The sequence below is a fragment of the Halichoerus grypus genome, chromosome 2, assembly GCF_964656455.1.
Source record: "Halichoerus grypus chromosome 2, mHalGry1.hap1.1, whole genome shotgun sequence".
In the NCBI taxonomy this organism is placed as follows: domain Eukaryota; kingdom Metazoa; phylum Chordata; class Mammalia; order Carnivora; family Phocidae; genus Halichoerus; species Halichoerus grypus.
The window spans coordinates 129,590,958-129,618,594 of record NC_135713.1 but is presented as its reverse complement, the minus strand read 5'-3'; the positions used below and the strand labels follow the sequence as shown (position 1 = coordinate 129,618,594).

At 37.9% G+C, this 27,637-nt stretch overlaps 1 protein-coding gene across 1 annotated transcript in view; it reads right to left on the bottom strand.

Moving 5' to 3' along the window:
- FBN2 (fibrillin 2) overlaps window positions 1-27,637 on the bottom strand; it is a 250,342-nt gene that overhangs the window by 102,723 nt on the left and 119,982 nt on the right. The window contains exons 9-15 of the mRNA XM_078067554.1: window positions 16,223-16,375; window positions 14,497-14,724; window positions 13,439-13,576; window positions 8,229-8,348; window positions 7,176-7,301; window positions 6,183-6,305; window positions 4,022-4,144 (exon numbers count right to left, since the gene is read on the bottom strand). Coding sequence (XP_077923680.1) covers window positions 4,022-4,144; window positions 6,183-6,305; window positions 7,176-7,301; window positions 8,229-8,348; window positions 13,439-13,576; window positions 14,497-14,724; window positions 16,223-16,375 — 1,011 coding nt within the window. The remainder of the gene's footprint in view (window positions 1-4,021; window positions 4,145-6,182; window positions 6,306-7,175; window positions 7,302-8,228; window positions 8,349-13,438; window positions 13,577-14,496; window positions 14,725-16,222; window positions 16,376-27,637) is intronic.

Genomic DNA, 27,637 nt, shown 5'->3' with positions numbered 1-27,637 from the left:
ATAAGTGTTTTGGTGGGGGCCTGGACCAAAATGCTGCTGAGCTATATATTTTCCAGGTTATCAAATTCCTCCATCACTCTTCTTACTAAAAAAAAAAATAGAATTTTTTTAAGGATTTTCTCAGATTCTACACACCACTGGTCAAGTACGTATGGATGCCAAATGTTAATTTCATTTTATTCTTTCTTTAGTGTCAACTTTTCTTTATTGCTTAAAGCAGCAACTCTAAGACTATGCCCTAGATGTGATGTTGCTATTCTAATTTAATAAAACAGTAATAACTGTAAGAGCTAACTTATCGGGCATGTGTTAAATGCCAGACACCATTCAAAGCTTTATTACAAATAAGTCTAATATTAACTTATTTCATTGTCAAAAAACAAATGAGGCAAGGAGGTACAGAGAGGTAATGTATCTTGCCTAAGGCAACAGAGCTAGTAAGGAGCACAATTAGGCTAAAGAAAATTCACCTTTTAGCTAACAGAAATGTCACACAGTATTGATAAAGATGTCCAAATATTCCTAAGCTAATGTAAGAGGATGTTAAAAAGGAAACTTAAGCTGAAATCCCAAGGTGCTAAATATCAAATAACAAGGTAAATTTTGAGACTACATCCTGAAGGAAGTGGATATGGAAAATGACTTGCCAGGTCTTGAAAACCCTCCCAATTAAGAGAGGATTTCTTGAGGAGGAATTTTTTGGCAAGAGCTGGATTATGAGTTCGGGATGCTTCCATCCTCACCACTGGTCCAAAGAGAAGAACTTCACAGAGGGCAGGTTATGAGCTTTGTGCCCAGCAGCTCGGCCGGGGATACCTACAGGCAAAAGTGACTGGCTGCTATTCCTACTGGAGGGGCAGGGGATATCCACCTCTATTCGTAAGGTGAACAGGGCACAGGAGGGCAGGTTGTTTGGTTTAGATGTGGGCCACATAAAGAGAGGGTCCTAAAACAATGGTGTGGAGGGGTGATGGGACAGCATCAGACAGAGCCTATCTGGACTGCTAAAAACCAGAGAGTGGGTGAGGCAGTGTATGCATCTCAGAAAGGGCAACTGAATGCTTCTGGAGGAACCATGAAAGGAAGGGGTGCTTTAAACACCGGGGAAACCCAGAAACCTTGAAGCCATCCTCGGATGGTCACCAGTGCGTCTGCCTTCTCACCTCTTCTCGGGCTCTTTGACCCTGGTAGAGTAAGAAGACATCCTGTTCAAGGATGTTGTATCTTCAAGTCAGGGTCAGAATATTATTATACGGTACCAGGCATTCTAGTTATTTAGATTGTTTTCATTACATGAAATTGTCACATAAATTTAAGAAAAGTAAAGTTATAGGGTTGCCTGAGTTTTCTTCCTCATTCATTGGGTAAATGGCTTCTACTGAACAAATTTAAAGATACATTTTAAAAGGATGGGAGAGACCAAAATATAGTTGCCGTTTGTTTATGCTCTGCCTATGCGTCATGCTTCTTCAGCATACTAGTTACAATAATAGTTTATTTTTCTGAAAATAAAAACCCATATCTCAGTGTCTAAGGAAAAAAAAACAATATACAGAAGGGAAATCTAAAATTGAAGTGCTAACCCTAATAATAGTTCATAGTAGTGATTCATTTCTAACTTCAACAATCAATGCATCTCAAAAGCATCACCAAAGGCAGAAGAGAAGAAGAAAAAACATCTAGCTTGTGATGGGAACAGCAATATATATAATCAGACATAGAACAAATGGTATTTTTATTTTAAAAAGTTTAATTGACCACAATTGTGAAAACTTGGAGGCTTTCCAACAATGTCTCATGCCTTTTCTTTTTTTTTTTTTTTAAAGATTTTATTTATTTATTTGAGAGAGAGAGAATGAGAGAGAGCGAGTACATGAGAGGGGGGAGGGTCAGAGGGAGAAGCAGACTCCCTGCCGAGCAGGGAGCCCGATGCGGGACTCGATCCAGGGACTCCAGGATCATGACCTGAGCCGAAGGCAGTCGCTTAACCAACTGAGCCACCCAGGCGCCCTCTCATGCCTTTTCTGTATGTGGATGAGAGAATGAAGATTTGTGTTTGAAACACTGTGTTCCTCATCACTACTCATACATTGTTGCTTAAAGGAAAAATAATTTCTTCCTCCCAGACTGGTTTTGTATTCATCATAGATTTCAACAGAATCATTTAGGTAAAGGTAAGGGGCAAGTAAGTATATTAAAGCAAGTGAAAATACTTTAGCTCTGGTAAGCAGGGAGGAGCTACATTCTTCCGGCTGTTGTATTTAAAATATCCTTGAACGAAGTGCTGACAATCTTGTAAGCTGAAATAAATCCTAGATTGGAGACAGTGGATGAACTTAAGTGCACAGATTATTTCCATCTGCTGTTGTTTCTCCCCCGCACACCTTCAGGATCCAAGTGTTTTGATTCCCATAGGGAAGAGTAAAGTATTATCTCTACGTCTAAGAAAGAATTTCATTTCTCTTACCTATACTCTTTTTTTTTTTTTTTTTTAAAGATTTTATTTATTTATTTGAGACAGAGAGAATGAGAGAGAGAGAGAGCACATGAGAGGGGGGAGGGGCAGAGGGAGAAGCAGACCCCCTGCCGAGCAGGGAGCCCGATGCGGGACTCGATCCCGGGACTCCAGGATCATGACCTGAGCCGAAGGCAGTCGCTTAACCAACTGAGCCACCCAGGCGCCCTCTTTTTTTTTTTTTTTTTAAGATTTTATTTATTTATTTGACAGAGAGAGACACAGCGAGAGAGGGAACACAAGCAGGGGGAGTGGGAGAGGGAGAAGCAGGCTTCCCGTGGAGCAGGGAGCCCGATGCGGGGCTCGATCCCAGGACCCTGGGACCATGACCTGAGCCGAAGGCAGACGCTTAACGACTGAGCCACCCAGGCGCCCCTCTCTTACCTATACTCTTAAACCAATGAGTAGGTCTGCCTTTTACCAAGTCACCTGAGAAATAGAGGATGCATAATGGCTAACACACCCTGGGGTGTCTTATGAAAAGCCTCTGGAGAGAAAACTGCATTAAGTATATTTTTACAAGTAACTCATTCTGCTGTTATCATTAGGACATATGGTTGGGTTCTGAAACACCAAAGACACTTTTGACTTCCTGCCTCTTTAAAGCTGATGCCTGCTAACACTGATTTGCATGCAACCCATTTGGCAAAAATAACCTTTTAAAAATAGCAAATTTGGAATGGTTTAGAATAAAATATATATTCTCTCTCATACTTTTCGCTTGTTTCTATAATTAGCTGCACAGCGATGAGAAAAAACTATATGAAAACATTTCTACCTTTTGATATAAGTCCAAGTTCTATGGTAGAAATTATTTACATTTTAAACTGTTTGAGTAAAAACAGGGTTTATTTAAATATAACCATAATCTCCATCTCATATCTTACTTGTTATAAATTACAAAATCTAAATCCATTGTACTTAGAGACTCAGTTGGCTAACACTGTCAAGTATCCTAATTTAAAGATGATTTTCTTTTTCTTCTCCAGCATTTTTGACTTGCATCTCATCAGAGCTTTCTGCCAGGAGCTTGCTGGGCTCCCTGTAAATTTTTTTTAAGCCACTTTACTGAGGTATAATTCCCATACCTAAGAATTCACCCAATTAAAGAATACAATTCAATAGTTTTGTTTTGTTTTTAGTATATTCAAAGATACATATAACCATCACTACAACTGATTTTAGGACATTTCACCACCTCAAAAATGCCTTTAGCGACTATCCCCTTATCCAGCACCCCCATCCTCTCTGCTGTAAGCAACACTAACGTGCTTTGTCTCTATAGCTCTATCTGCTTCAGACATTTCATATGAATGGAATCATACACTATCTGGGTTTCTGTGAGTGGCCTCCTTCTCTCAGCATGTTTCCAAGACTCATTCATACTTGCACATTTATCAATACTTCCTTCCTTTTCATGACTGAATACTTCTCCACTGTACGGATATATCTTTGTTTTTCAAAGACCATTCGGACACTGGGGCCATTACAGAATGGTTCACTTACCAACACACACGCGTCCGTCCACACCCACAGCCAGGCCTGGGGGACAGTCACAGCGGAAGGAGCCTTCGTTGTTGATGCAGTGTCCATTCATGCAGATTCCTGGGGTCTGGCATTCATCAACATCTGCCCAGAGGGAAGCACAACCCAGGTCATTATTGAGTAAATTTAACCTTATTACAGAGTTTACCTGTTTTCACCGCTCTAGACTGTCAACCTTTTGTTTTCCATTTTATAATTTGTGGAAGGACACATAGATATGATAACAAATCTTATAGCTAAATGTAACTCTTTTTTTTCAAGATTTTTATTTATTTGAGATAGAAGGAGAGCGAGAGAGAGAAAGCACGAGCAGGGGGAGAGGGAGAATGAGAAGCAGACTCCTCGCCAAGCAGGGAACCTGACACAGGGCTCAATCCCAGGACCCTGGAATCATGACCTGAGCCAAAGGCAGACTCTTCACCAACTGAGCCACCCAGGTGTCCAGTGCAACCCTTTCAAACACATTTTCAGAAAGACTGACTGAAAGTTGCCTCACTTTACCTATTAGAGGAAAAAAGAGCCTCACACACTCATTTTTCATTATTTATCTGCCAATTCTGTTTAATATTAAATGATATTTAATTCAAGTTAATTAAATGAAACATATTCTTAAAACCAAGGTAAATGTTTGTAATTTGCTTTTATTTACACACACATAAAATTCAAACTAAAGAGAGATGTTGTTTTAATATTAAGTTGATCAATTCATAATAGCAAAATATGGGACCATCTCTCTTTTTTTTTAAAGACTTACTCATTTATTTTAGAGAGAGAGTGAGCATGTGGCTGGGGGGGAGAGGGAGAGAGAGAATCTCAAGCAGACTCCCTGCTGAGCGTGGGGCCCGACGTGGGGCTCAATCCTATGACCCTGAGACTGAGCCACCCAGGCGCCCCATGGGGCATCTCTCCTAATTTTCAATCTGCTCGAGTTTATCAAATGTAACCCAACAATGAATGGCTTCCCTGAAAGATGAAACAGCCTTCAAAACACAGGGCCACCAAATCATGAACATTTTAAGATTTGCAGATTACAATATCAGTAGTAAGGAAGTAAATAAAAAAATTTCAAGACAGCAGAAACTGTTGAGGTCATATTTATATGTGTGTGGAAGTTTCTTAGGAAATGCTAAAATAAAGTTACATGCTGTAATGTAACTGTTACACGCTGGAACATAACACTAAACTCAAATCCTGTGTTAAATCCAAGTCAGCTAACCTTGAGATGACATCTCAGTCATGAGTTAAAATAGCAGAGCTACAACATTTCTATTGAATACTATACACCCCTTTCTTGAATAGTCAAGAAGCATTTTTAAATTCAGAAATAAAAGAATCAGTCTTGATCTTTCTTTCTCAACTCTCTCGAATTTTGTTGAAATTACAGGAACTGGCTATAAGTACTAATGGTATTCAGATAATTTTGTGCAGTGGAAGGTAGAAAGGATTCAAAGAGTTCATTTCATATAAAAGGAGAGAAGTGAAAAAAAACCTGCAAAACTTGTTCCAACTTACTAAATTAAAATTGTGAGTATAAACTGATATAATCTTATTTCCAAGAGGCACTTCTTTTGCTTTCTAAGGTTATTGCTAGAGCTTAGCCTTCAAAATGGCTTTATAAACAAAATGGATAGGAACACTCAAATTATTTCTTCACTAAGTCACAATGTAAGATTTTTAGATAATGATATAGTCATGATCTGTAGATTAGTTTATGGAAAGAATGTAATACAAAACAAGTAATGAATGATAGTGGAAAGTCTAGCTCTCAGGGCACAAAAAAAGAAAACCTTTCAAGATTTTTTTCTTCCTTTTTTTTTTTATTTAGGCAAGGGGTACAGAGAAATTATTTGTACATTGTCTCTTCCAGACTTGCTAGAACCAATCTGTCATTCCCTTAATTTTTCCTACACCATTATTATTATTTTTGTAAAGATATTACTGTTCCCTAGACCACAATGTGTGTTTTTCTAGGAAGCTTTAGACACCTGCCTTACTGAATTACCAAGATATGTGAATAATATGAAATCCACATGAAGAAACTGAAGTAATTCTTGCATGATTCATTCAAATAAAAAAGATGGTTTCAATCATGGTTACTTTCCTATCTCAAAGCCATACATACCAGTACAGTAACGCCCATTTGGAGCCAAGACAAATCCTGGTTTGCAGATGCACTTGAAGCTACCATCTTCATTAATGCACATCCCATTTAAACACATGTTGGTAGTTGTACATTCGTCATGATCTGCAGAAGGAGAGCAGAATGACTTATGCCACTGGCCTTGTGGGAACCAGTTCCCTCTCCTTCCACAAATAACCACCAATCATATTCCACTACATAAGTGAGCCATGTGCTCATTGATTTTTTTTTTTTTTTCTAATATGAATGCCAACCAAGTGAGAGCAGATAGGGTGGTGAACGTGAGGGGCCTTTAGCATAAGGGATATAAAGGAAAGGAATTAAGTAAATGTTGTGCTTAGTTGTTATTAAAACCACATGAGATGTGCTTTACTTTGGTTAGCAAAAATGTTTATATGATTTCGGGGGGTGAGGGGAGTTTCTTCCGTAAGGGAGAATAGAGCAATGATAAACGTCACTGAGAGTGAAATAATCTGGACTTTGATTAGTAGCTGAAATATCATGTGTTGCTGTGTGACTTGAGTATTTCTGTGGGGTATTGGTATCTACTGGTACCAGACATCATAGGACCTCAGGTTTAGAGATTTGATTATCACACATGCCAGACATTTTTATATTCCCCCAGACTGGAGGTCAGGAGGAGACCTTTTCTAACCTGTTGGTGTTGTAATGGCAAAATGTAAAATCCTGTAGGTGCTAGTAATTACCACAAAGAAAAACTGCTACTTATAATTAAACATATATCACACAGAGAATTTCCAGAAGCAACAAATTATTCACTGTTATACCATTTCCAAACAATTTATCCTTTGACTTTAATAGTCTTGTGTTAAATGCATTTATATTTTACCTAAGTCATCTGAAGAATTCTCACATATGTGTTGTGCAAGCTTTCATGGAAATAGCATATATGGTTCTAAATAAAAATGTATATCCTTTAAAAATCTTTTGCAAGGAAGCAGGAAATTTCCATACCAACACAGTTTTTTCCATCTGTAGTTAATTCAAAGCCGGCATTGCAAATGCACTGGAAACTTCCATCTGTGTTCACGCACCGACCGTTTTTACAAAGAACCCCATTCTGGATGCACTCATCAATATCTGGGACAATGAAGGATGGCGAAATATTATTCTTTTACAATAACCACAGGTAAAAACAATAAGATAATAAATGTGATGTTCAACATCCAGTTTATTTTTTTACATGTAATAACTAAGATCATGTTGCTCCTTTAGCCAAACTTCCACCTCTCACCAGCTTTTTTTTTTTTTTTTTTTTTACAGCCCTGACTTAGAGGAGCTGAAAAGGGAAAGAAAGAGGAAATTGGGCTGGAGTGTGCCGGGAAGCTGGGAGAGGTGGTCAGTGTAGGGGAAAGACTGGTACAGCTGTTTTGGACACAACAGTCGAAGATGTCCAAAGTCAGAGTGAGCTGCTGAGTAAGAATGCTGTAACTTCAAACTACCTGGGTTAAGAGCACCATGATGCAGACGGCGGGGTGAGCTTAGCCAAGCAACGAACCACGGATGAATAGGAAATGAAAAAGAAGATAAGCGGAGTCATCTGCAGAAAGAATTGTGCAATGAATCAGCACTGAGAGAGAGCTGGGAGGACGGTGGCCGGGGCGTGTAACAACAAAACTGTGAATCAAGACGAGGCCTGACTTGGTGTTGGAGTATGTGTGAGGTTCAAAGAAAACAGTAGTTGAAAACGACCATAAATCTTAAGCTCCGTTAATCAGAGAGCAGGAAGGCTACTGATGTTAGTTGGAGAAAGGAAGCTGTGATCTAGAGAAGGAAGATAAACCGAATTTTCTGTAAAGCCAGATATCACGTTGCCAGGGTTATACACGCAAATAGTGTTTATGCATAAAGGAAGCATGTCTGAGGGGAGTCTAAAATAAATCTGTAGGAGTACAACGGCACTTACTTCATTCCAAGTCTTATTTTAATAAATTTACTTTTAACCTCAACAGCCCGGGTCACTATATTTCATGGAACATTTTCATATGTGAACACAAACGGCCTTACCAATGCATGCTTGCTTAGTAGGAGTCCTCTGGAATCCAGCATGACATTTACAGTAATAGGATCCAGGTGTGTTAACACAATCTCCATTAGTGCAGGGATTTGATGTGCATTCGTCAACATCTGTGAGCGGCAAAAGAAACCATTACAGACTTCCCTCCATTCCTAGAAATGTTTGTTTAAAGTACATTTAGGCCTCCCAAATTTGAGAGAAGGCCAGTCCGTGGTTAATAAAGAGCGGAGTATTTATAAATGAATGAAAATTCCTTTCTTCAAATACAGAGGCCAGTCTAGAGATTTACAAAAATATTGCCTATTCGAAAGTACAAGGGAATTTGCTTTAATCAAGAAGTAATGATTTTTCAATCTGAGAAATGCACAATGATTAAAAGCTCTAAAAAGCCTCCCCCCCCGCCCTTTTTTTTTAAGCCAGCACTGGAAAGACATAGCTATGGGTTCTAAAAGGCTCTAACACTTATCTGTAGCAATCTGGGCAATAGCCTCCTCAAAGCCTTGTACAGTATTGGAAACCCAATGGAAGATGCTTGAAGATAGATATTTATAGATTCATTCTGTCAATTTCATGAGCTTTAAAGAAAGAAACTGACAGACTGTGGAATTTCTTTGTTATTATGTGTTGTCCTCCATTAAATATGTAACTATATATGCACTGAGGCTTGGCTGTTTAAAGTAACAGAGGATGGGACAGAAACGGAAATTAATTAAAACAAAGTCTATTACCTTCAGCAGCCTCAGGTTTCTTTAGGACCTTAAAATGGGAACAGGAATTTTTTTTTGCATAAACCAAGTTCAATGCAAATATTAGTTCTGATCCTAAATGTGAGAAACATTACTGTTTTTCATTCAAGTTCTCCTAAGGCTTGATTAAATGCAAGCCCATCGCAGAATTCAGGGACTGCAAGACCAAATGGCAGACTGAACAGTTTGGACTGCTCACAGCCCAGACAAATTGCATGTGCCAGAGTCAAAAAAGTTAAATTCATCTTATCTCAGCAATGCCCACTAAATATAATTTTGAATGCTAGTAAATTAAAAACCTTGCTGGCTGGTGAGGGCATAATGACTTGCCATTTCATATACACGTAGAAACTATTAACATATACAATTTCAGCTAAATTGGAGAGCACAACAATCAAATGAATTCACAGGTTTACCATTTTAATAAACAAATTACTCCTTTCACAGATGTTCTTTAAAAAGGAACTGTAATCTATCAAACTCACCAACCTCATTTATATAAACACTCAGACTAAATGCAATTAAGCCCTCTCTGGCAAAGGAGGGGAACAAAAAAAATCTCATAGCAAATTAAATCAAAACAACAGAGAATAACAGGATTAAATGCTTTTTCAATTCATCCAAGGGCGCCTTCAGCCCATTAAGATTCACTTACATTTAAACTTTCGGTTGATAACATCAATTCAACTGAGCCAAAGGAATGAAGCAAAATGAGAAAAGACAGAGTTTAGAGAGTTAGCAAGCATATAAAGGATACTTAGTGGACTTTCCAATAGGAATTATAACCTTGAGTTTGCAGTGTTGAAGATAGCTTAAATTCTCCGGTGTACCGTAATATCGGTGTGGTAGATGCACCTTTTCAGAAGTTTCATTGTAAAGCTCTTCATTGTAAAACTCAATTCTAGTGAAGAACATGATATCATGCACCCAACCCCCTCTCTTGAGGTCAACTTTCCAGGAAGCCAGGCCACTTTTCAGGGCCTTTTCTTTCTCTGAGAACCTGTTCCCGAGGCCCCTTGGTGCTAGGACAGCTCTGCCGATTATTTTTCCATTACAGCCATAATTCATTTTGATTTCCTTAGCCCCTTAGAGATCATACCAAAGGATCAGTACACAGAAAGATACGCTAGGTCACTTGCTTATTTTTTCTTTAGAAGTGAAAACATTCACTAAAAAACTATCAGTGAGTTTAAAATCCATGACTTTCCAATCCCATCTGTTTTGGGGGATTACTGTAAGATTTTGGCTGTAGACTAATCACAAATGACCACCGCCGTGTTCAGAAATGTACATTTCATGGCTCTGGATTCTGAGGTGTCACAGTCTAGTACCTGCAACTTATCACCTTTTGTTTCGCCTCAGGTAGAGAACAGGGATACTTAAACATTACAGTCTGCGTGCTTTGGTTTCTTCCTATGTTTTCACTGGAGACTGAGTATTTTTAAGCAAAATTCACAGGATTTTTAAACTCCTAAAATAAATGAAATTATTGAGAAAGAGGTTGATTATCAAAATGGTTACATTCTCAGATACTACTGGGGTAAGAATAGTATTCTTACAAAATACTACTAATAATAGAAGTAATAATAAAGATATATAGTATTCTTATAAAATACTTGAAAATTATATATTCTAATTTAGCAAACACTTAATTGGCAAGGGTTCTAAGATTACCTGTGGCCCAACAGAAACAGGAATTATCTCTTACTATCCCAAAATACAATTATTTGAATTGAGTTAAAACCTATTGCTAACAGGTTGCGTTATACAGACATAAAAGAGTTCCAGAAATACATTTTAGAGTAGAACTCTCAGGAAAAGGAGAGAAAAACGTGGTGAGTAAATAAAACTGTTTTCAGGTCTCATAGCAAAATGGACCCGATTTTATTTTCCTTATGTTTGATCCTTTAATAGAGTTATTACCTTTCACATTATGGCAATTTCATAAGTATCTAACACAAGTTCTCAAACAGCAATGGCAATGTGTTATTCCTCAAAACACAGGGCAATGAGTTACCACTCTTATCTCATGCTCCTATAATTTAAAATGCTGGTTAACTTAAATCCTCTTAACTTTTTCTGATATCCCAATTTATTATTTATAAAGTCAAACTCAAACTGATCAAAAGTTGACACTACAAAGAGTACTGAATTAAAAATATTAAAAACTGGGTGCCTGGGTGGCTCAGTTGATGAAAGCGACCCACTCTTGGTTTTGGCTCAGGTCATGATCTCGGGGTCATAGAACTGAGCCCCACGTTGGGCTCTGGTCTTAGCTTGGGACTCTCTCTCCCTCTCCTTCTATCTCTCCCCTCCACTTGCTCTTTTTCCGTCTCTCTCCCTGCACACCCCCTAAAATAAATAAATAAATGAATCTTTAAAAAACATATTAAAACATATTAAAAACTTATTTTCTGAAATATGCCCCAATACTAATCTTTGTCTTTATCAACTACAATAGTTAGAAAGGCAACCTTGCCTGGGTTTTAACTTTGCAGGATAGGGGGGTGAGATCAATCTAGGATGAAATTGTTTCTAACAATGTTTGGGTAAAATACTTAAGTTTGAGATATATTAACACACTAACTGTACAGACATGCAATCCCAATGCTACATTAGACAGAGTTTATGAAAACAGTTGTGGCAGCTCTTCTCACCTGGGTTTCAGAAAAGTAAGGACCTATTATTACGTTGGGACATTCACTGTATGTGATTAGCTCCCGTCGTTTGCATCTGGAGTTATACTACCTGTGTATCACCCTTGGGAGAATCGAGAAAATAGTTACTGAAATCACTTTCTGCAGGACTTAATTCGCTAAAGGAACCCCTGGTTGAGGAGGCTGGATGGAAGCCTGACTAAGAAAAAACTTTTGATCCTTAAAGATATTTCATCTTTATACCAACGGTATCAAGTTTTACTAGGTAGAATAAAGTACACCTGGGTGCTAATATGAACTAAATGGTGGCCTTTGGCTAATTTGCAGGAAAGATTAAACTTTTGGCCTGATTTTATTGGTTAGTGAATCATGCAGTAACACATGAATGACAAATATTAATAACAATACAAAGAAAGTCAATCAAATTTCAGTTTGATACACTGTAATTTTGTATGTATCTATAAGAGAAGATATTTTATATATTGTATACTTATAAATCATGTTTTCTGGTAGGAAAGTCAATTTATAATAATAAATGCCATTTATTATTATAAAAATTATAAATATATTACATAATAAATATACCCATATTTCATGGTGTTCCAAAAAGTACCACCTGGTCAACCACTTAAATAAGCATCCAGTAGTTATCAGCTCAGCCAGGGTTGCTGCATATGGTTATATCCTACATAACCCCAAGGTGTGACATCTATATAGATTACGTGAATGGTCCCTCTATAGTTGTGCAGCGCAAAACCTATGTAACTGCACATAAGGATGCTGGTTTAAGCCTTACTGAATCATTCTCAATTGTATATAGTTTAGAATGATTGGTTTTTCCAAAACATCACTTTTGGCCGACATTTTCCTTCAAAATCATAGTGCTCTTAAAACTTTTCAGTTTACACTGGTAAAATTATGAACTCTGTTCCTGGCCTGTCATCTATATAACAGAAGACCTGAGCCCAAATCAGGTATTGAGGGTTATGCTAATTACGAATCACATACACGATCATTCGCTAAACTACTTCTAAACTAAAACTACTCTCAAGAGATCATCAAAACCCTCTTCGTTATAAAATCCAACAGATTTTTTGGCCCTCATTATATTTGAGTTTTCTGCCCCATTTCACACTTGCCACTACTTTTCTCTTCAAAGGGTATCCTTGCATGGCTTTAGCGACATAATACTTTCTGGATTATTTTGCTGTCTCACCAACGCTATTAGTGAATTTTCTTTAGGGGACTATGTTGCTGTGGCATAGGGTTCCAGCCACAGTACTACTGTTACCTTTCCACTCTTGCTGTGGTTCAGTGTGGGTGACAGTACTCACCCTCATGGTTCTAACAGCCACCTCTATGTCACTGATGCCTCGATCTGTAACTCTAGCTCCGAACACTCCTCTTAGGTTTAGACCTTTATAACTCAATGTCCTAGATACCTAACACTCCACATGTCCAAAGTGACTCCTCCCCTATCTCCTCCCAATCTGCACCTTCCTCTGCATGGTGGCTACACCACCATATATCCAGTGCTGCTCAGCTAAGAAGAAAGGCAAGAGAGAGGCAGACACAGAAATCACAATATACAGGACAGGGAAAAGTGGGGGATTCTTGAAGGGGGCTATCTCAGCAGTAGGTTAAAGGAGCATATGGAAGACCGTGCACACAGAAGAGACAGCTTGGAAATCAGCTTTGCTTCGGGAGACTTTTTTTAAAATGACATATAGTCTAATTTGTTCCTATAGTCTAAAAGCTATGAAAGAACAAAGAAGGATTAAAGAATCATGAGCTTACCTATGCAATCCCCGTTTGAATCCTGCTTGTACCCCATGTTGCATTCACATCGATAGCTAGACACAGTAGGTATGCAACGCCCATTTAAACAGAGATTAGCGTGGTGCTTACAGATATCTATCGTCTGGTTCAGAATAGCTACAGAAAATCAAAGCACAAGCGGTATTTCAGCATTACAACATGTAGTACTTTTATTAAAACTGGTTTTTTAAAAGGATATTTAATAGTCCATTAAGTGTACATATCAAAGGCTCACATTATCTATATTTTATTAAAACCTGAATGTTGAGGATCTAAAAAATATTCCTGAGACACATGGTTGTGACTTGCATTTGTTAAGTGACACATCTGGAAACTTTGCCCATAAAGATGTCTTTTCAAAATTTCAGGAACATTCTACTGTACGTTTGAATGCTTTCCATTTTTTTTTCATAACTGTGCTGAATATTCAGATACAGTAAATAGGCCGTATGCCAAAAAGAATAAACATAACACTGTAGGACATCATTAAATATTATTAGCAAGAGCAGCTCTTATAAAAAGAATGAACTTAAATGTCAAGTACACCAATGCCAGTTCTGGCCTGAAGCCCAAGTTATTCAACAAAAAATGGTGAGGAAAAGAAAGCTATTTCATTAAAATATTTGGATAGGCACAGAGCAAGACTTATTCAGTTTATCTCAGTTGAGAAATGGTTCTGGAAAATAATTCAAGGGGTGTACGAACAGGGCAGCTGCAAACGGCCAAATGAAATACACTGGAACCAAAAACATGCTCTTTAATGGCGTCATCTGGACTGGAGTATGACCATGCTCTCATCTTTATTTTCAAAGAGAACCCGGGTCACTCTTCTTTTCTCCAATTTAGAAAGTTTATGGAACAGAAAAATAATATTTTCCTAAGCATTTTTTACTACTACCTTGTATTTTAGATCCTGAAAGAGGTTTTTACACACACACACACACACACACACACCTACCTTTTGAAAAAAATGCTAGGTATTATAAAATCATTTAAGGCAGAAAAATAAAGAGTCTACACAAAAAGTGAACACTCACTCAGTCCAGTGATGATGGGCCCCTGTCCCCCGGCGCCTACACCAGCTCCCCCAACTCCAGGAGAAAAGCCATTGCTTCCAGGGATGGGGATGAAGCCTGTCCCTCCTGGGCCATAGCCATTGCCACTTGGGGCAAAGCCATTCCCCCCAGTGCCCCCAGGTCTGGAACCAGCATTCCCTGGAATCCCTCCTATTGGAAGTCCGTCCATGCAAAGTCTGCGATATTCCTCTAGAAGAAAAGAAAGTTCAGTTAAACACAGATGGATGTCCTTCTGCATGATAAAAGCAATCTGTATACTGTAAGAACATTTGAGCTTATCTATATTATTTGATCTGAATAAGTAGAATATTGTCTCTTGATCCAGGTTTCCAGTGCTAGGAGTAGCAGGGAAAAGCATAGATGTTTCAGAAAAAAAATAATGAAAACCTATTTGCCACATTTTAACTGAGTTGCATAACCAAAGACTTGTCTATATGTGCAGTTTGATTTTATGTCTCCAAGTGCAACTCGTAAAATTCCAGATACAACAACCAATGCAAGAAATTTACTTAAGTGGGTGAAAATGAAAGCTTTCAGTAATTCATTCTGTAGATCTGGTTTTACTTGAAACTTCATCAGCATCGCACTTACACATTTTTCCCATCTCCTTTCTTTGCTTTAAGGGATTAGTATGGCTTCAGAATAATATTTTTTATATATGTGGATTTTAACAGAAGACAGTGTTTAGTTAGCTTTTCAAACTGCACCTTATTTGTCCAAGTATCAAAGTTGAGAGAAAAGAAACAAGATGACAACAATCTACTTATTTCTTCATCTGTTCTCAGAATTAGGACACTAGGGTCGATAGAAATGAAAATTATTTACTTCAAACGACTATTTCAGTACTAATATTACTATTATATATTATTAGTGAGACCATGAGTTTCCAAAATTATATACTATGCATTAATAGTGCTGTTTTTTAAGCTTTATTACTCAATTTTGATGTTTTACATAGCTTAGAGATTTTCAAAGAATGGGCCTTAATCTTTTTCTCCATAATAGTACACATAGATACATATCTTGAAAAGCAAAGTTCAAAAAGTTTAGTTATTTTCAGAATACTATAATTTAACATAAAGACAATATAATAAAACATACTGATGTGCCTTTAGGTGATTGATAAACATTAATCCTAATTTACCATTCATATCACATTAACAAGAGGAGCTACTTCTCATTCATCCTAAAGTAATTTCCTGATATCGCCTCAGTTATATGGTTAGTTAATACAGCAAAGTGAATGAGAGGTATCCTCCTACCCTTTTACTCTTAACATTCAGGTCATTAGAAAAGAGAAGTATCTTCAGGGATTGGGGTACTAGAAAATAGGGGCACTCAAATAAAGTTACTCAAACATACTCAAAGCTCTGAAGTGAAAGGTCAGGAGATTTGAAAACTGAATTGAAAATACTGATGTTCAAAATAATTTTTAAAAATACTTGCATGAAGACAAGTCCTAATCCATTTTCGGGAATTTCTCTGATATTAATAAAGTGTACAAAGTCAAAACTGATCCCAAATAAACAATGTCGCCCTATCCCTCACAAAAACACCATAGTCAGAGTGAAGACGGTGCTAGGAACACACAGATGACTTGATTTCAAGGAGAAGAACAAAGTACACGGGCTGTTACTGATTTTCCTAACATTGCCTGTCCCGAGCAGACTAGCAGTCGGCCACTCACCCGAGCCTCTGACGGGACAGGCCTCGGGAATGGTTCCGACGCCCCAGCAGCGGCCGGGCTCACAACAGCACTGCATTTTCGTCATTCTGCCCGGGAGCTCTTGCGCACAGCGGCCATTCACCAGGCCCGAGAAACATGTGCCTGTTCTTTGATCTGAACATGTGGAAATAAAACAGAAGGGATGCCAGAATTATTTCAGGTTCTTGTGTCAATTAGTTTACATATCAGAAGAGGCTAAGTGAAGGGAATTATTCTACTTACCTCTAATATATCTATTTATTGCCTTAGTCTCTATGACGTTTGTTCATTTCTTTACTTATTTACTGAGCAAACATTCACTGAGCACCTATTCCATGCCATATCCCAGGGACATAGGAATGAAAGATGTGAAGCAGGTATGTGCTCCTATTACACTAAGAAGTCAACCCCAGACAGATCCAGGGGAAAACAAGAACCCAATCCCAGCCTAGATTATCCAACCCCCAGCTGACCTGCAGTTGCACAGTATTATTTGCCACTGAGAGCTTATGGTTGTTCGTTACACAGCAATACCTGACTGATACAGTTGCTATTCTAGAAAGGGTGATCACAAACAGCTCCTCTGAGACAGGGACATCTGAGCAGAGACATGCGTGATGTGAGAGCATGAGCCGCTCAGTTATTTCAGGGAAGAGAAGCTCAAAGAAGAAGAGGATGTAGCCAGAGAAGAGAACACAAAAGGCATAGTGGAAGACTGAGCTCAGAGAGCTATCAAGGGCAGATCATGTACAACCCTGTAGACCATGAGAGAAGGACTTTTTGGTTTCATGTGGAATGCTGTAAGAATCACTGGATGTTTTCCATTAGAGGAAAAGTAATGGTTTACATTTTTAAGAAGAGCTCTTTGGCTGCTGACAGTAGCGAGTGCAAGAAGGTAATCGGCGAGGGATGATGGTGGCTTGGATGAGGGTGGCTTCAGTGACAATGATGAGAGGTACAGCCCAGGGACTGGGGTATGAGAGCAAGAGAGTTCTGGAAATTTCCTAAGTCTTTGACACAGACAGCTGGGATGGGAAGACAAGGGGAAAAGGAGGATTAAGGGACTTAGTACAAGGCTTCTCTTTAAACTGCGTTACATTTGGGATGTTGAATATAGGAGCCTGGAACCCAGAGGAATGGTCAGGCTGAAGCTATATACCTGCGAATGACCTGCGTATACGGGCAGTTGTAAGCTGTGAGGCTGGTAAGACATTTTCAAGAAGTAGGAGCAACGCATTATGTCAAATGGTGATGACAAGTCAAGTCAGGTGAGGACCAAGCTGTAACTGTGGGGCCTGGCAGGATGCTACAGCGAGGAGATTTTTTTGTGCATTATCTTATAGTATTGGGTGTACAGCAGTTAACATGATCAAATAGGACTATAATAAACATCATTCTGCCCGCAGGGTAGAGAATGGATCAAAATGGAAGATAAAGGCTGAAAGACATCATCGAAAGAGAACATAAAATGCAAAGTTGCATAGGGATAAAATATTAATATCATCTATAAGCCCTGTGGGCTTCAACTGAAATTGCCTTTATTGTAAGCAATAAAAAAGAATTGTGGATCTAGTTCATTATGTATTTTTTAACTTTTATCAAGAAGCTTCAAAGAAGTGTTGTCTATGACTGCAAGAAGAAATAAGTACCACAATAATCAGGAGCTGCATATCAATAATGCAGATGAAACTATTAATTATAAAAAAATCCATTAATAGGTAAAGGCTAATTTTTTATACTAGATACAGAGTTTAAAATAAATGTATTATTTTCTCAAATGGTCTGTTGTATACCTCAGGTAGCTTGTAAGTGATTGTTCAATAAAGTGACTTGGCTTTAAGGTACTTCCTGTAAGGATCAGAACACCGCCTTTCACTTCCCAAAAGAAACCTAATATGCCCCAAAGCCGAGTATTAAATTTGAAGCATGCATGCGTACTTGAAAGCACCACAGACATTTCCTAAACTTCACAAGCTGGGCTTGAACAGACTGTCACCGGGAATAAGTTCACAGGTAGGTTTCTGTGTCCAAAAATGATGCAGGAAAATAATTTTTGGAATATTTATTCCAGGAACCCTGAGTATCATATTCCTAGATTTACTCAGCTGCTACATTCCTCAAGAATAGGATGTAAATTTAGATAAGAAAGTCCTAAACTCTTAATAATCATGGTTACAAAACACACTCAGTTACTACAAAGAATGTATTTCTGTCTTCAAGTCTTCTGCAAGGAGGAGGTTGTACCACAAAGTTTGAGAAAAAATAAAAGACAAAAGTCAGAAAACAAAAGAACAAAACCACGGCCTTGAAACAGAAGATTTAGGTCTTCCCTCAAAATCTTACAATTTGATTTTGCAACTATACAGAACTCTTCTTCCTCATGGAACAGGGTTAGTGGCAGAATTAAAAAAAAAAAAAAAAACAATATTTGTTCTGTTTCCAGCAGAACGGTGGGTTAGCTACCCTGAATGTCCCTCCCAATTGGAACATCCGGCATAAAATATGAAAAAATATTAAAAAAAAATACATCAGCCAGCTGGCATGAAAGAAAGGGGAAAAACAGAGTCTCACAATGAAGTGAAAACAGGAATCTTAAGAGGTAAGTGCACAGCCAGGTTTCAGCTTTAGAGCTTCTGCAAAGCTCTGGAGACTTCGAATTTCAGCCCTGATAGTTCCATATCGTCCAGAGCATAAAAGATAAAACCCCACATTCCCCCTCCCAGCACAAAACTTCATAGGAAACTTCCTCATAAACCAGGGGTCCCAAAGAACCATATCCTTAGTACAAGGCTATAAGGTATAGGTGGGAAGCTAAGAGACTTGCCTGTCTCTACACCTGAGGACTGAGTGGAAGTAAAAAAACATCTCTCCTAAGAATCTCTAACCACAGGTTCTTCCTCAAAGAGACAGCTCTGATGTCTCACTTCATAGTAGGTTTGTGGTCTGAAAAACTTCAAAGGAAGACTAGACTACATAGAGGTCCTCAGGTAGGGATACCAAGCAACTGGCAAAAGCCAAAACAGGACAAATGAGGACTTAATATTATGCAGGTCTCAAAGAATTCCCATAGGCAAGTCCCAAGACATAGGAGTAGCTAACAAGAAAATAAATAGCTAAATAAATGAGTAAATAAATAACACATAAAAGAAACAAGCCTCCATGAACAAAAGCAGCTGAATAAACATCAGATATCAGATATAAAATGGTCAAACTGATTCTGACAATTTGTAATTATTTGTAATGACAATTCATTAAATATTAATTATAACTAAATTATATTTAACATGCTTTATTAATTTAATATCTTTCATTAAGACAATTAAAATCTAAAAATATGAACAGGTAAAAAGAGTCCATAAACTATGAAAGAAGAGACTTAAAAAAGTCAGTGAAACTTCTATAAATGAAAACTATCGTAATTGAAATAAAATGTTTAGTGGATATAACAAAGAGTATACTGCACATAGATGAAAAGAGACTTAGTGAGCTCCAAGATATATCTGAATAATTTATCTTCAGTTTCGTTCAGAGAGATGAAGAAATGGAAAATATTTTTTTAAAAAAGGTTAAGAGATACGGAGGTGAGCATGAGAAGGTAACATACATCTAGTAAGAGCACTAGAAAGAAGTAATAAGCAGACTGGGGAGAGGCGATATTCAACAGATACTAGCTTAGAACGTTCTAACAATGTTGCAAGACAATCTCAGATCTAGGAAGTCCAACAAATCTAAAGTGGGAAAAATAAAAAGAAATCCACACCTCACCACATCACTGTGGAACAGGAGACCAACAACGAAATACTGAGGGGGAAAAAAAAGGAAAAAAAAAAACAAAACAAAGAAAAACTGAGGAAGTTAAAAATGGCTAGAAAGAGAGACAGATGACCTGCTAAGGAATATTTAAACCAATCACTGGCTTCTTAATACCTTAACTAATGGATGCTAAAACACACGGGATATTGTATCTTCTGTACACTATGATAAAATAGCTGTCAACCTAAAATTCTTTATCCCAAGAAACCATCTTTCCAAAGGGAAAATTAAGGTGATTTTCAGGAACACACACAAAAAAGAAAGAATTTTCTACCAAAAGATTCTTGCTAAAGGAAATTTTAGAACAGGTTCTTCTTCTTCTTTTTTTTAAGTGGGCTCCATGCCGGGTGCAGAGCCCAACACAGAGCTTGAACTCATGACCCTGAGATCAAGACCTGAGCTAAAATCAAGAGTGGACACCTAACTGACTGAGCCACCTAGATGCCCCTTAGAAAAGGTTCTTCGGGCAAAAGGAAGATGATTCCAAATTGAAGGTTTGAAATATATGAAGGAATAATGAGGAAAAATAGTTAGATATATGGGTAAATATAAACAAGCACCAAAATATTATACAGTAATAATAATGATTAATTGGTTGCAAATACAGAGTGGCAACTGGCTAGAATTTTTAAAAGTTGGGAGGGGGAGATCAAAGTGTGACAATTCTAAAATTCTTTTATTGTTTAGATATGGGTAAAATAAAGATTAATTTTAGACTTTAAGCTACACATGCATCTTAAAATACTAGGATGAACACTAAAACCACAGAAGTAAATAATTTCTAAACAACAAGTTAAAAAAAATGGAGTGTGGGCAAGGAGAGAAAACCAATAAATAAAAAAAGAGCAAAAAAGAGGAAAAAAGTAACAAAGAAAAAATAGGAAGCACAAAGAAGATAATCAAAATGCAAACATATTGGTTGCTATAATAAATACAAATGGATCTAAATCTCAATTTAAAAGACAAAGATTTTCAAACTATGAAAAAAAATTTTTTAAATTTAGATTTAGGTTGTTTAGAGGAGATAACATTTACAACTTAAGAAGAAAAATTGAGAGGAAAAAATACACAGCAGGCATATATTTAAACCTCCGATGCCTAAACAACCTAAATCTAAATTTTTTTCATTACTAAATACCCATTTGCTTTTCCATTATGCCATTTTCAAATATACTGAATTATCATTCTGTGTGGATCTAAAAAGCATCTTTGTATGTCAAAGAGGGGTCTTCAAATTCAATAAATATAAATAATTACTATTTGACACAGTTTGGAAATCTGATCAGTCCTAAGATATGTATTGGAGGAAACATGTCATTTGTGAGAGGGTGGAAGAGCAGAAAGAGAGTGGATTAGAAAATAAATCATAACTTTTTTCATAAATTCTTCAATTAGTTTCTTCTAATAACATCAGGGAGGCAGGCAATCTCCTTTCAATCCTGTGTGTCAAAAACATACTAGGATAAGTTACAGATCAATTTGATGCATCATAGTGTAAGGTCTCCCCAAAAATACATTTCAGTGCAAACCAGGGGCTGTTTCCTTTGCATATCAGAAATTGCATGGTCCTCAGAAAGCACTGTGTTGAAAACATGTCACATGGAAGAATATCTGGAATAAAAAAAGGGGCACCCAAAAGAAGTAAGAGCTGTCTAGGCACACCATCCCTTGAAATAGGAATTATTAGGGGCAAAGGCAGATGAGGCATATTTATGACACAACAAGGACAAATCCTTCTGATGCCTGGTGTACGTTTAACTGCAAGCCTGATATGCCAGAAGTAATGAAAACAAGTCTATTTTTCTAACAATCTATCACCCTCACTACATTCCTGAACAAGGTTTACATGAAGTCTCATTTAAAGCCCCACTATGGAAGAGGAAGCAATTCATCTTCTCTGATTAAAATTATAAATCTATACAAACTGAGGGTTGCTGGAGTGGAGGGGGCTGGGAGGGATGGGGTGGCTGGGTGATGGACACTGGGGAGGGTATGTGCTATGGTGAGTGCTGTGAATTGTGTAAGACTGATGAATCACAGACCTGTACCCCTGAAACAAATAATACATTATATGTTAATTAAAAAAACAAAAAATAAATAAAATAAAATATAAATCTATCTTGAAGCAAAATAATGGCACTCTTATCAGAGTGTTTTCATGGCTTGACATTTACTCTAAGCTTGATTTGAGAACTAATAGTTAATTAGATGATGTGATGAAAACCTTGTAAAAGCTGGGGATTGTACCTCAAAATAAATAGACCTCCTGTTGAATGAGTGTTGCTCATTAAAAATGAAGGATTCAGCCGGAAAACACCGATAAGGTTAGCTCAGGTTAGAATACTAGTGATCTAGGTGTTGGGTAAATAGCATCCATTGTCTCAGGCTTCATCCCCTGATCCTGGAGGACTGCACCTGCCTCTTTGATGGTCTGGAGCCAACCTGGGTTCCCCTTGATTAATTCTGCAGATTCTTGCGATTTCTCAAATACTTCCATGTAGGGTTTCATTGAAAGTTTCCATTACACAAGACTAACTAGAACTAGGAACAATGAAAGAAACAGAAGTACTGTGGCTCCTAGGTTTACTGCATCCTTTAAAATAGTGAGGTGTTTCTTCCTTACTAACTTCTTCTTTCTAGGATCTTCCTTCCTTTTTTTTTTTTTTAATTTTATTTTATTATGTTACGTTAGTCACCATACATCATTAGTTTTTGATGTGGTGATCCACGATTCATTGTTTTCATATAACACCCAGTGCTCCATGCAGTATGTGCCCTCCTTAATACCCACCACCGGGCTAACCCATCCCCCACCCTCCTCCCCTCTAAAACCCTCAGTTTGTTTCTCAGAGTCCATAGTCTCTCATAGTTCCTCTCCCTCCAATTTCCCCCTCTTCATTTTTCCCTTCCTTCTCCTAATTTCCTCCATGCTATTCCTTATGTTCCACAAATAAGTGAAACCATATGATAATTGACTTTCTCTGCTTGACTTATTTCACTTAGCATAATCTCCTCCAGTCCCATCCATGTTGATGTAAAAGTTGGGTATTCATCCTTTCTGATGGCTGAGTCATATTCCACTGTATATATGGACCACATCTTCTATATCCATTCATCTGTTGAAGGGCATCTCGGCTCTTTCCACAGTTGGGCTATTGCGGACATTGCTGCTATGAACCTTGGGGTGCATATGGCCCTTCTTTTCACTACATCTGTGTCTTTGGGGTAAATACCCAGTAGTGCAATTGCTGGGTCATAGGGTAGCTCTATTTTTAATTTTTTGAGGCACCTCCACACTGTTTCCCAAAGTGGCTGTCCCAACTTGCATTCCCACCAACAGTGTAAGAGGGTTCCCCTTTCTCCACAACCTCTCCAACATTTTGTTTCTTGCCCTGTCAATTTTTGCCATTCTAACTGCTGTAGGGTGGTATCTCAGTGTGTTTTTTTTTTAATTTTATTATGTTATGCTAATCACCATACATTACATCATTAGTTTTTGATGTAGTGTTCCATGATTCATTGTTTGCATATAACACCCAGTGCTCCATTCAGTACGTGCCCTCTTTAATACCCATCACCAGGCTAACCCGTCCCCCACCCCCCTCCCCTCTAGAACTCTCAGTTTATCTTTCAGAGTCCATAGTCTCTCATGGTTCGTCTCCCCCTCCGATGTCCCCCCCTTCATTTTTCCCCTCCTACTATCTTCTTCTTCTTTTTTTTTTTTTTTTAACATATAATGTATTATTTGTTTCAGAGGTACAGGTCTGTGATTCAACAGTCTTACACAATTCACAGCGCTCACCATAGCACATACCCTCCCCAATGTCTATCACCCAGCCATCCCACCCCTCCCACCCCCCACCACTCAAGCAACCCTCAGTTTGTTTCCTGAGATTAAGAATTCCTCATATCGGTGAGATATGATACATGTCTTTTTCTGATTGACTCGCTCAGCACAATACCCTCCAGTTCCATCCATGTCATTGCAAATGGCAAGATTTCATTCCTTTTGATGGCTGCATAATAAATTTCCCTGATGGCTAATGATGATGAACATTTTTTCATGTGTCTGTTAGCCATTTTGTATGTCATCTTCAGAGAACTGTCTGTTCATGTCTTCTGCCCATTTTTTGACTTGATTATTTGTTTTTTGGGTGTTGAGTTTGAGAAGTTCCTTCTTGGATATCAGCCCTTTATCTGTAGTGTCATTTGCAAATATCTTCTCCCATTCTGTGGGTTGCCTCTTTGTTTTGTTGACTGTTTCCTTTGCTGTGCAGAAGCTTTTTATCTTGATAAAGTCCCAAAAGTTCATTTTTGCTTTTGTTTCACTAGCTTTTGGAGATGTATCTTGTGAAACAAAAGCAAAAATGAACTTTAGGATCTTCCTTCTTAATTAAAACAAGTATCTCTGTTCCACCAGTTAACTTGTATGTGATTCTGAAGTTAAAAGTAAAACACTACTCAGTGTACTGCTGCATCCCTGTCTCCCCTTCTCCCGTTAGTTAAACATTTTTAGGCATTTTGGGTTATCCCTCAAGTGTTTTGTTGCAAATATGCACGTGCTCATGTGATCAACACCCATGGCCACACAAGGATCTGCATGATAACAGCGTATCCTGGTCATTACTCTAAATCATTGTATGAAGACCTTCCTCATTTCTTTTAAAAAGTTGTTTCCCCCATTGATTTTCATCTCTGGTCTATGTCCTGCTCGAACATCTTGATAGGCTCTCATTGCCCTCAGGATCAATCTGAAACTCCTCAGCATAGAAGTTAAGAACATTAGCAACCAAATCTTAATCTCAATCATTTTTCTTGTTTTTTCTCCAACTATTTCCTCCCTCAGCTCTCTTTCACAGATAAACTCTTCGCACCCTCTCCAGAGCCCCTCAGACACTTTCTGTGTCTGCCATCTTTCTCATGCCTTTCTTCTTACTCGGCACACCCTTATTCCCTTTGTGCAGCTCCTACCTGTGTGCCAAAGTCTACAGCAGGACCGATTTCCTCAAGAATTTTTGACTTATAGAATCCAACGCCTACAAAATGATTTAGCAGTTAATCACCCATGGCCTTAAACATTTTCTTTCACTACTATTTTTTTCACGTTTATGTTTTCAGGTTTTGTTTTCTTAAGAATATTCCAAGACAATATTGGGCACTGAAACTTTTGTAAGGCTCAAGAAAACATCCTAGGATGTTGTGGCCATAAGATTTCTACATGCTTACTCTCATTTCCTGAACTTTGCTGGCTTTGTTGCTGACTGGTACTTTCAAATCTCTCTGCTTAGGGTCCCTGCTGGCTCTGTGTTCACAACAGCAGTAGGCATACCATCTTGCATACAGAATTTGCTCATTGCTCTTATCAGTTCATTAATTACTCATTGCTGTCTGCCAGTCACTCTCTCTGCCTATATTACCACGTGGAAGTTAGGTATTAATATAATGCCAGAGTATTCCAAAATGACATCAGGGTCATTAAACTGTGCTATTAAAAATGCTTCTAAGAAAAAGATTATTAGGCATGTTTCTACTCTTTTTAGAACTGACATACGTTAGTACTCTATGTTGAAAAGAAAGCTCTGTCCTGGGTATTTAAAAAAACTTGATAAAACATACTAGATAAAATTACATTAGGCATTTGACTTTTATATTTAGTATAAAGTAAAATGGGAAAACTATCCTAGTTTGAAATTAAAATGCCCAGCTAAATGCTTCTGCCATATGAAATTGTTTTCCTACACATAAAAGAAATAAGGCAGTTTACTGATGCTTTATAATGTGGTATACACTCAGGATATTTTTGTTAACCAGAATAAGAAATCAGGGCAGCATTCAGCATATGTCACTCTCAGAACAGAGCTGCAGATAACATGCAGTTTCATACTCGAGAAAAAGTTTTGAGTCCATCCAACTCATTATTGTTAGTATAGATGTGGTTACAAAATAAATAGTGTGGACATATCTGTAACATACATAATTTAATCATAAACAAATTCAATGTAAGAAAAGACAGACGCAGATTTAAAAAAAATCAAAATCAAAGATCTCTTACACATTAAAATGTTAGATTTGTTTTTTCTCATCTATGGAAAACACATACTTATTCCAAATGTAACATGGTTATTCAAAAAAGTTTTTTTTATTATTCAAAAAAACTTTAAGCTGCTTACTTAATTGTAACAATGGTTTTATAATTTTGGAGAGCCACTCTTCCCTCCTTAGGGGATCTCCTTTGTTCCTGGGTCAGGATGTTGACCCTGGAATGAACGGGGAATCATGCTTAGCATAGGACTCACTGTGCCTCAGCTCTCTGAAGCTCAAGCAGGCTCTTATCTTGGGGGCATTCTGGACCATCACTCAGGGCTACCACATCATGTCCAGCAGGATGCCAAATGATGCAAAGCAGTTATTGACCAACACAAAATTTTCACATTCAAGATCATCTCCTTCATCCATTTGATGGCTTGTCTATTCATTTCTAAAAGATTTACTGAGCCAAACTTCTACACAAGGCACCAGGTAAGGCTCTGAGGGAGCAGGATAAGGCAAGGCCAACAGAACTCACGGTCTGGTCAACAAACAAAGCACAAGTATCTGTGCAATGTGATAAAACCAGAAATGAAGGAAATGAAAAATATTATGGGGTGGGCTGATTAATTTTGCCCAAGAAGAAAATGTGATCTCTAACTGGGGACTTAGAGGATGAGTCGGGTTTCAATGAGCACAGAAAGGGGAAATCAAGATGCTTCAGAAGAGAGGACATTTTAGGCAAAGGCATGGCGGTGTGGTCATGCAGAGCAGTGACAGGAACGTGAGTATGAGGCCCCAAGTGTTAGAAATGAGTCTTTTTCGTGTGTATGAAAGATTTTATTTATTTATTTATTTTAGAGAAGGATTGAGAGCATGAGCAGGGGGATGGGCAGAAGGAAAGGGAAAGAGAGAATCTCAAGCAGACTCCATGCAGAGCGCAGAGCCTGACACAGGGCTCGATCCCACAACCCTGAGATCATGACCTGAGCTGAAATCAAGAGTCGGATGCTTAACTGACTGAGCCACCCAGGCGCCCCAGCAATAGGTCTTGAATACAGGCTGGCACCAGGTTCTAAAGGGCTTTGAATGTCCAGGTAAAGAACTTAGAACTTTATAGAGGCAGGCAAGAGATAAAGAGAATTTATCATAATTTCGTGGTAAACCAAGTATCTGACAGCAAAGGAAAACAATCTCCATAAATCACTGGGAATCTTGATCTTGTTATCTGAATATAATGAAGAATATGCCTCCTTTTCAATGCAAAAAAAAAAGTGAACACAAATTGTTTGATTAAATAAATATTTAGAAATGTAAAAAATCAAATACAAAAAATTAATTTGGAAATTATGATATAAAAGATTAACATTTGTGTCAAATTCTTCTAATGAGTTTGCTTCTCTTCTCACCCCTTACCACCTCCATTCTAATCCATTCTCAAAGGCCTTCGATTACTCCACCTACCAAATAAAATACATACACCTGATGTGGATTTCCAGAACTTCACAATAATAACCTCACTTCTCCAGCCTCCCTTTTTCTTCTAGCCATATTCTA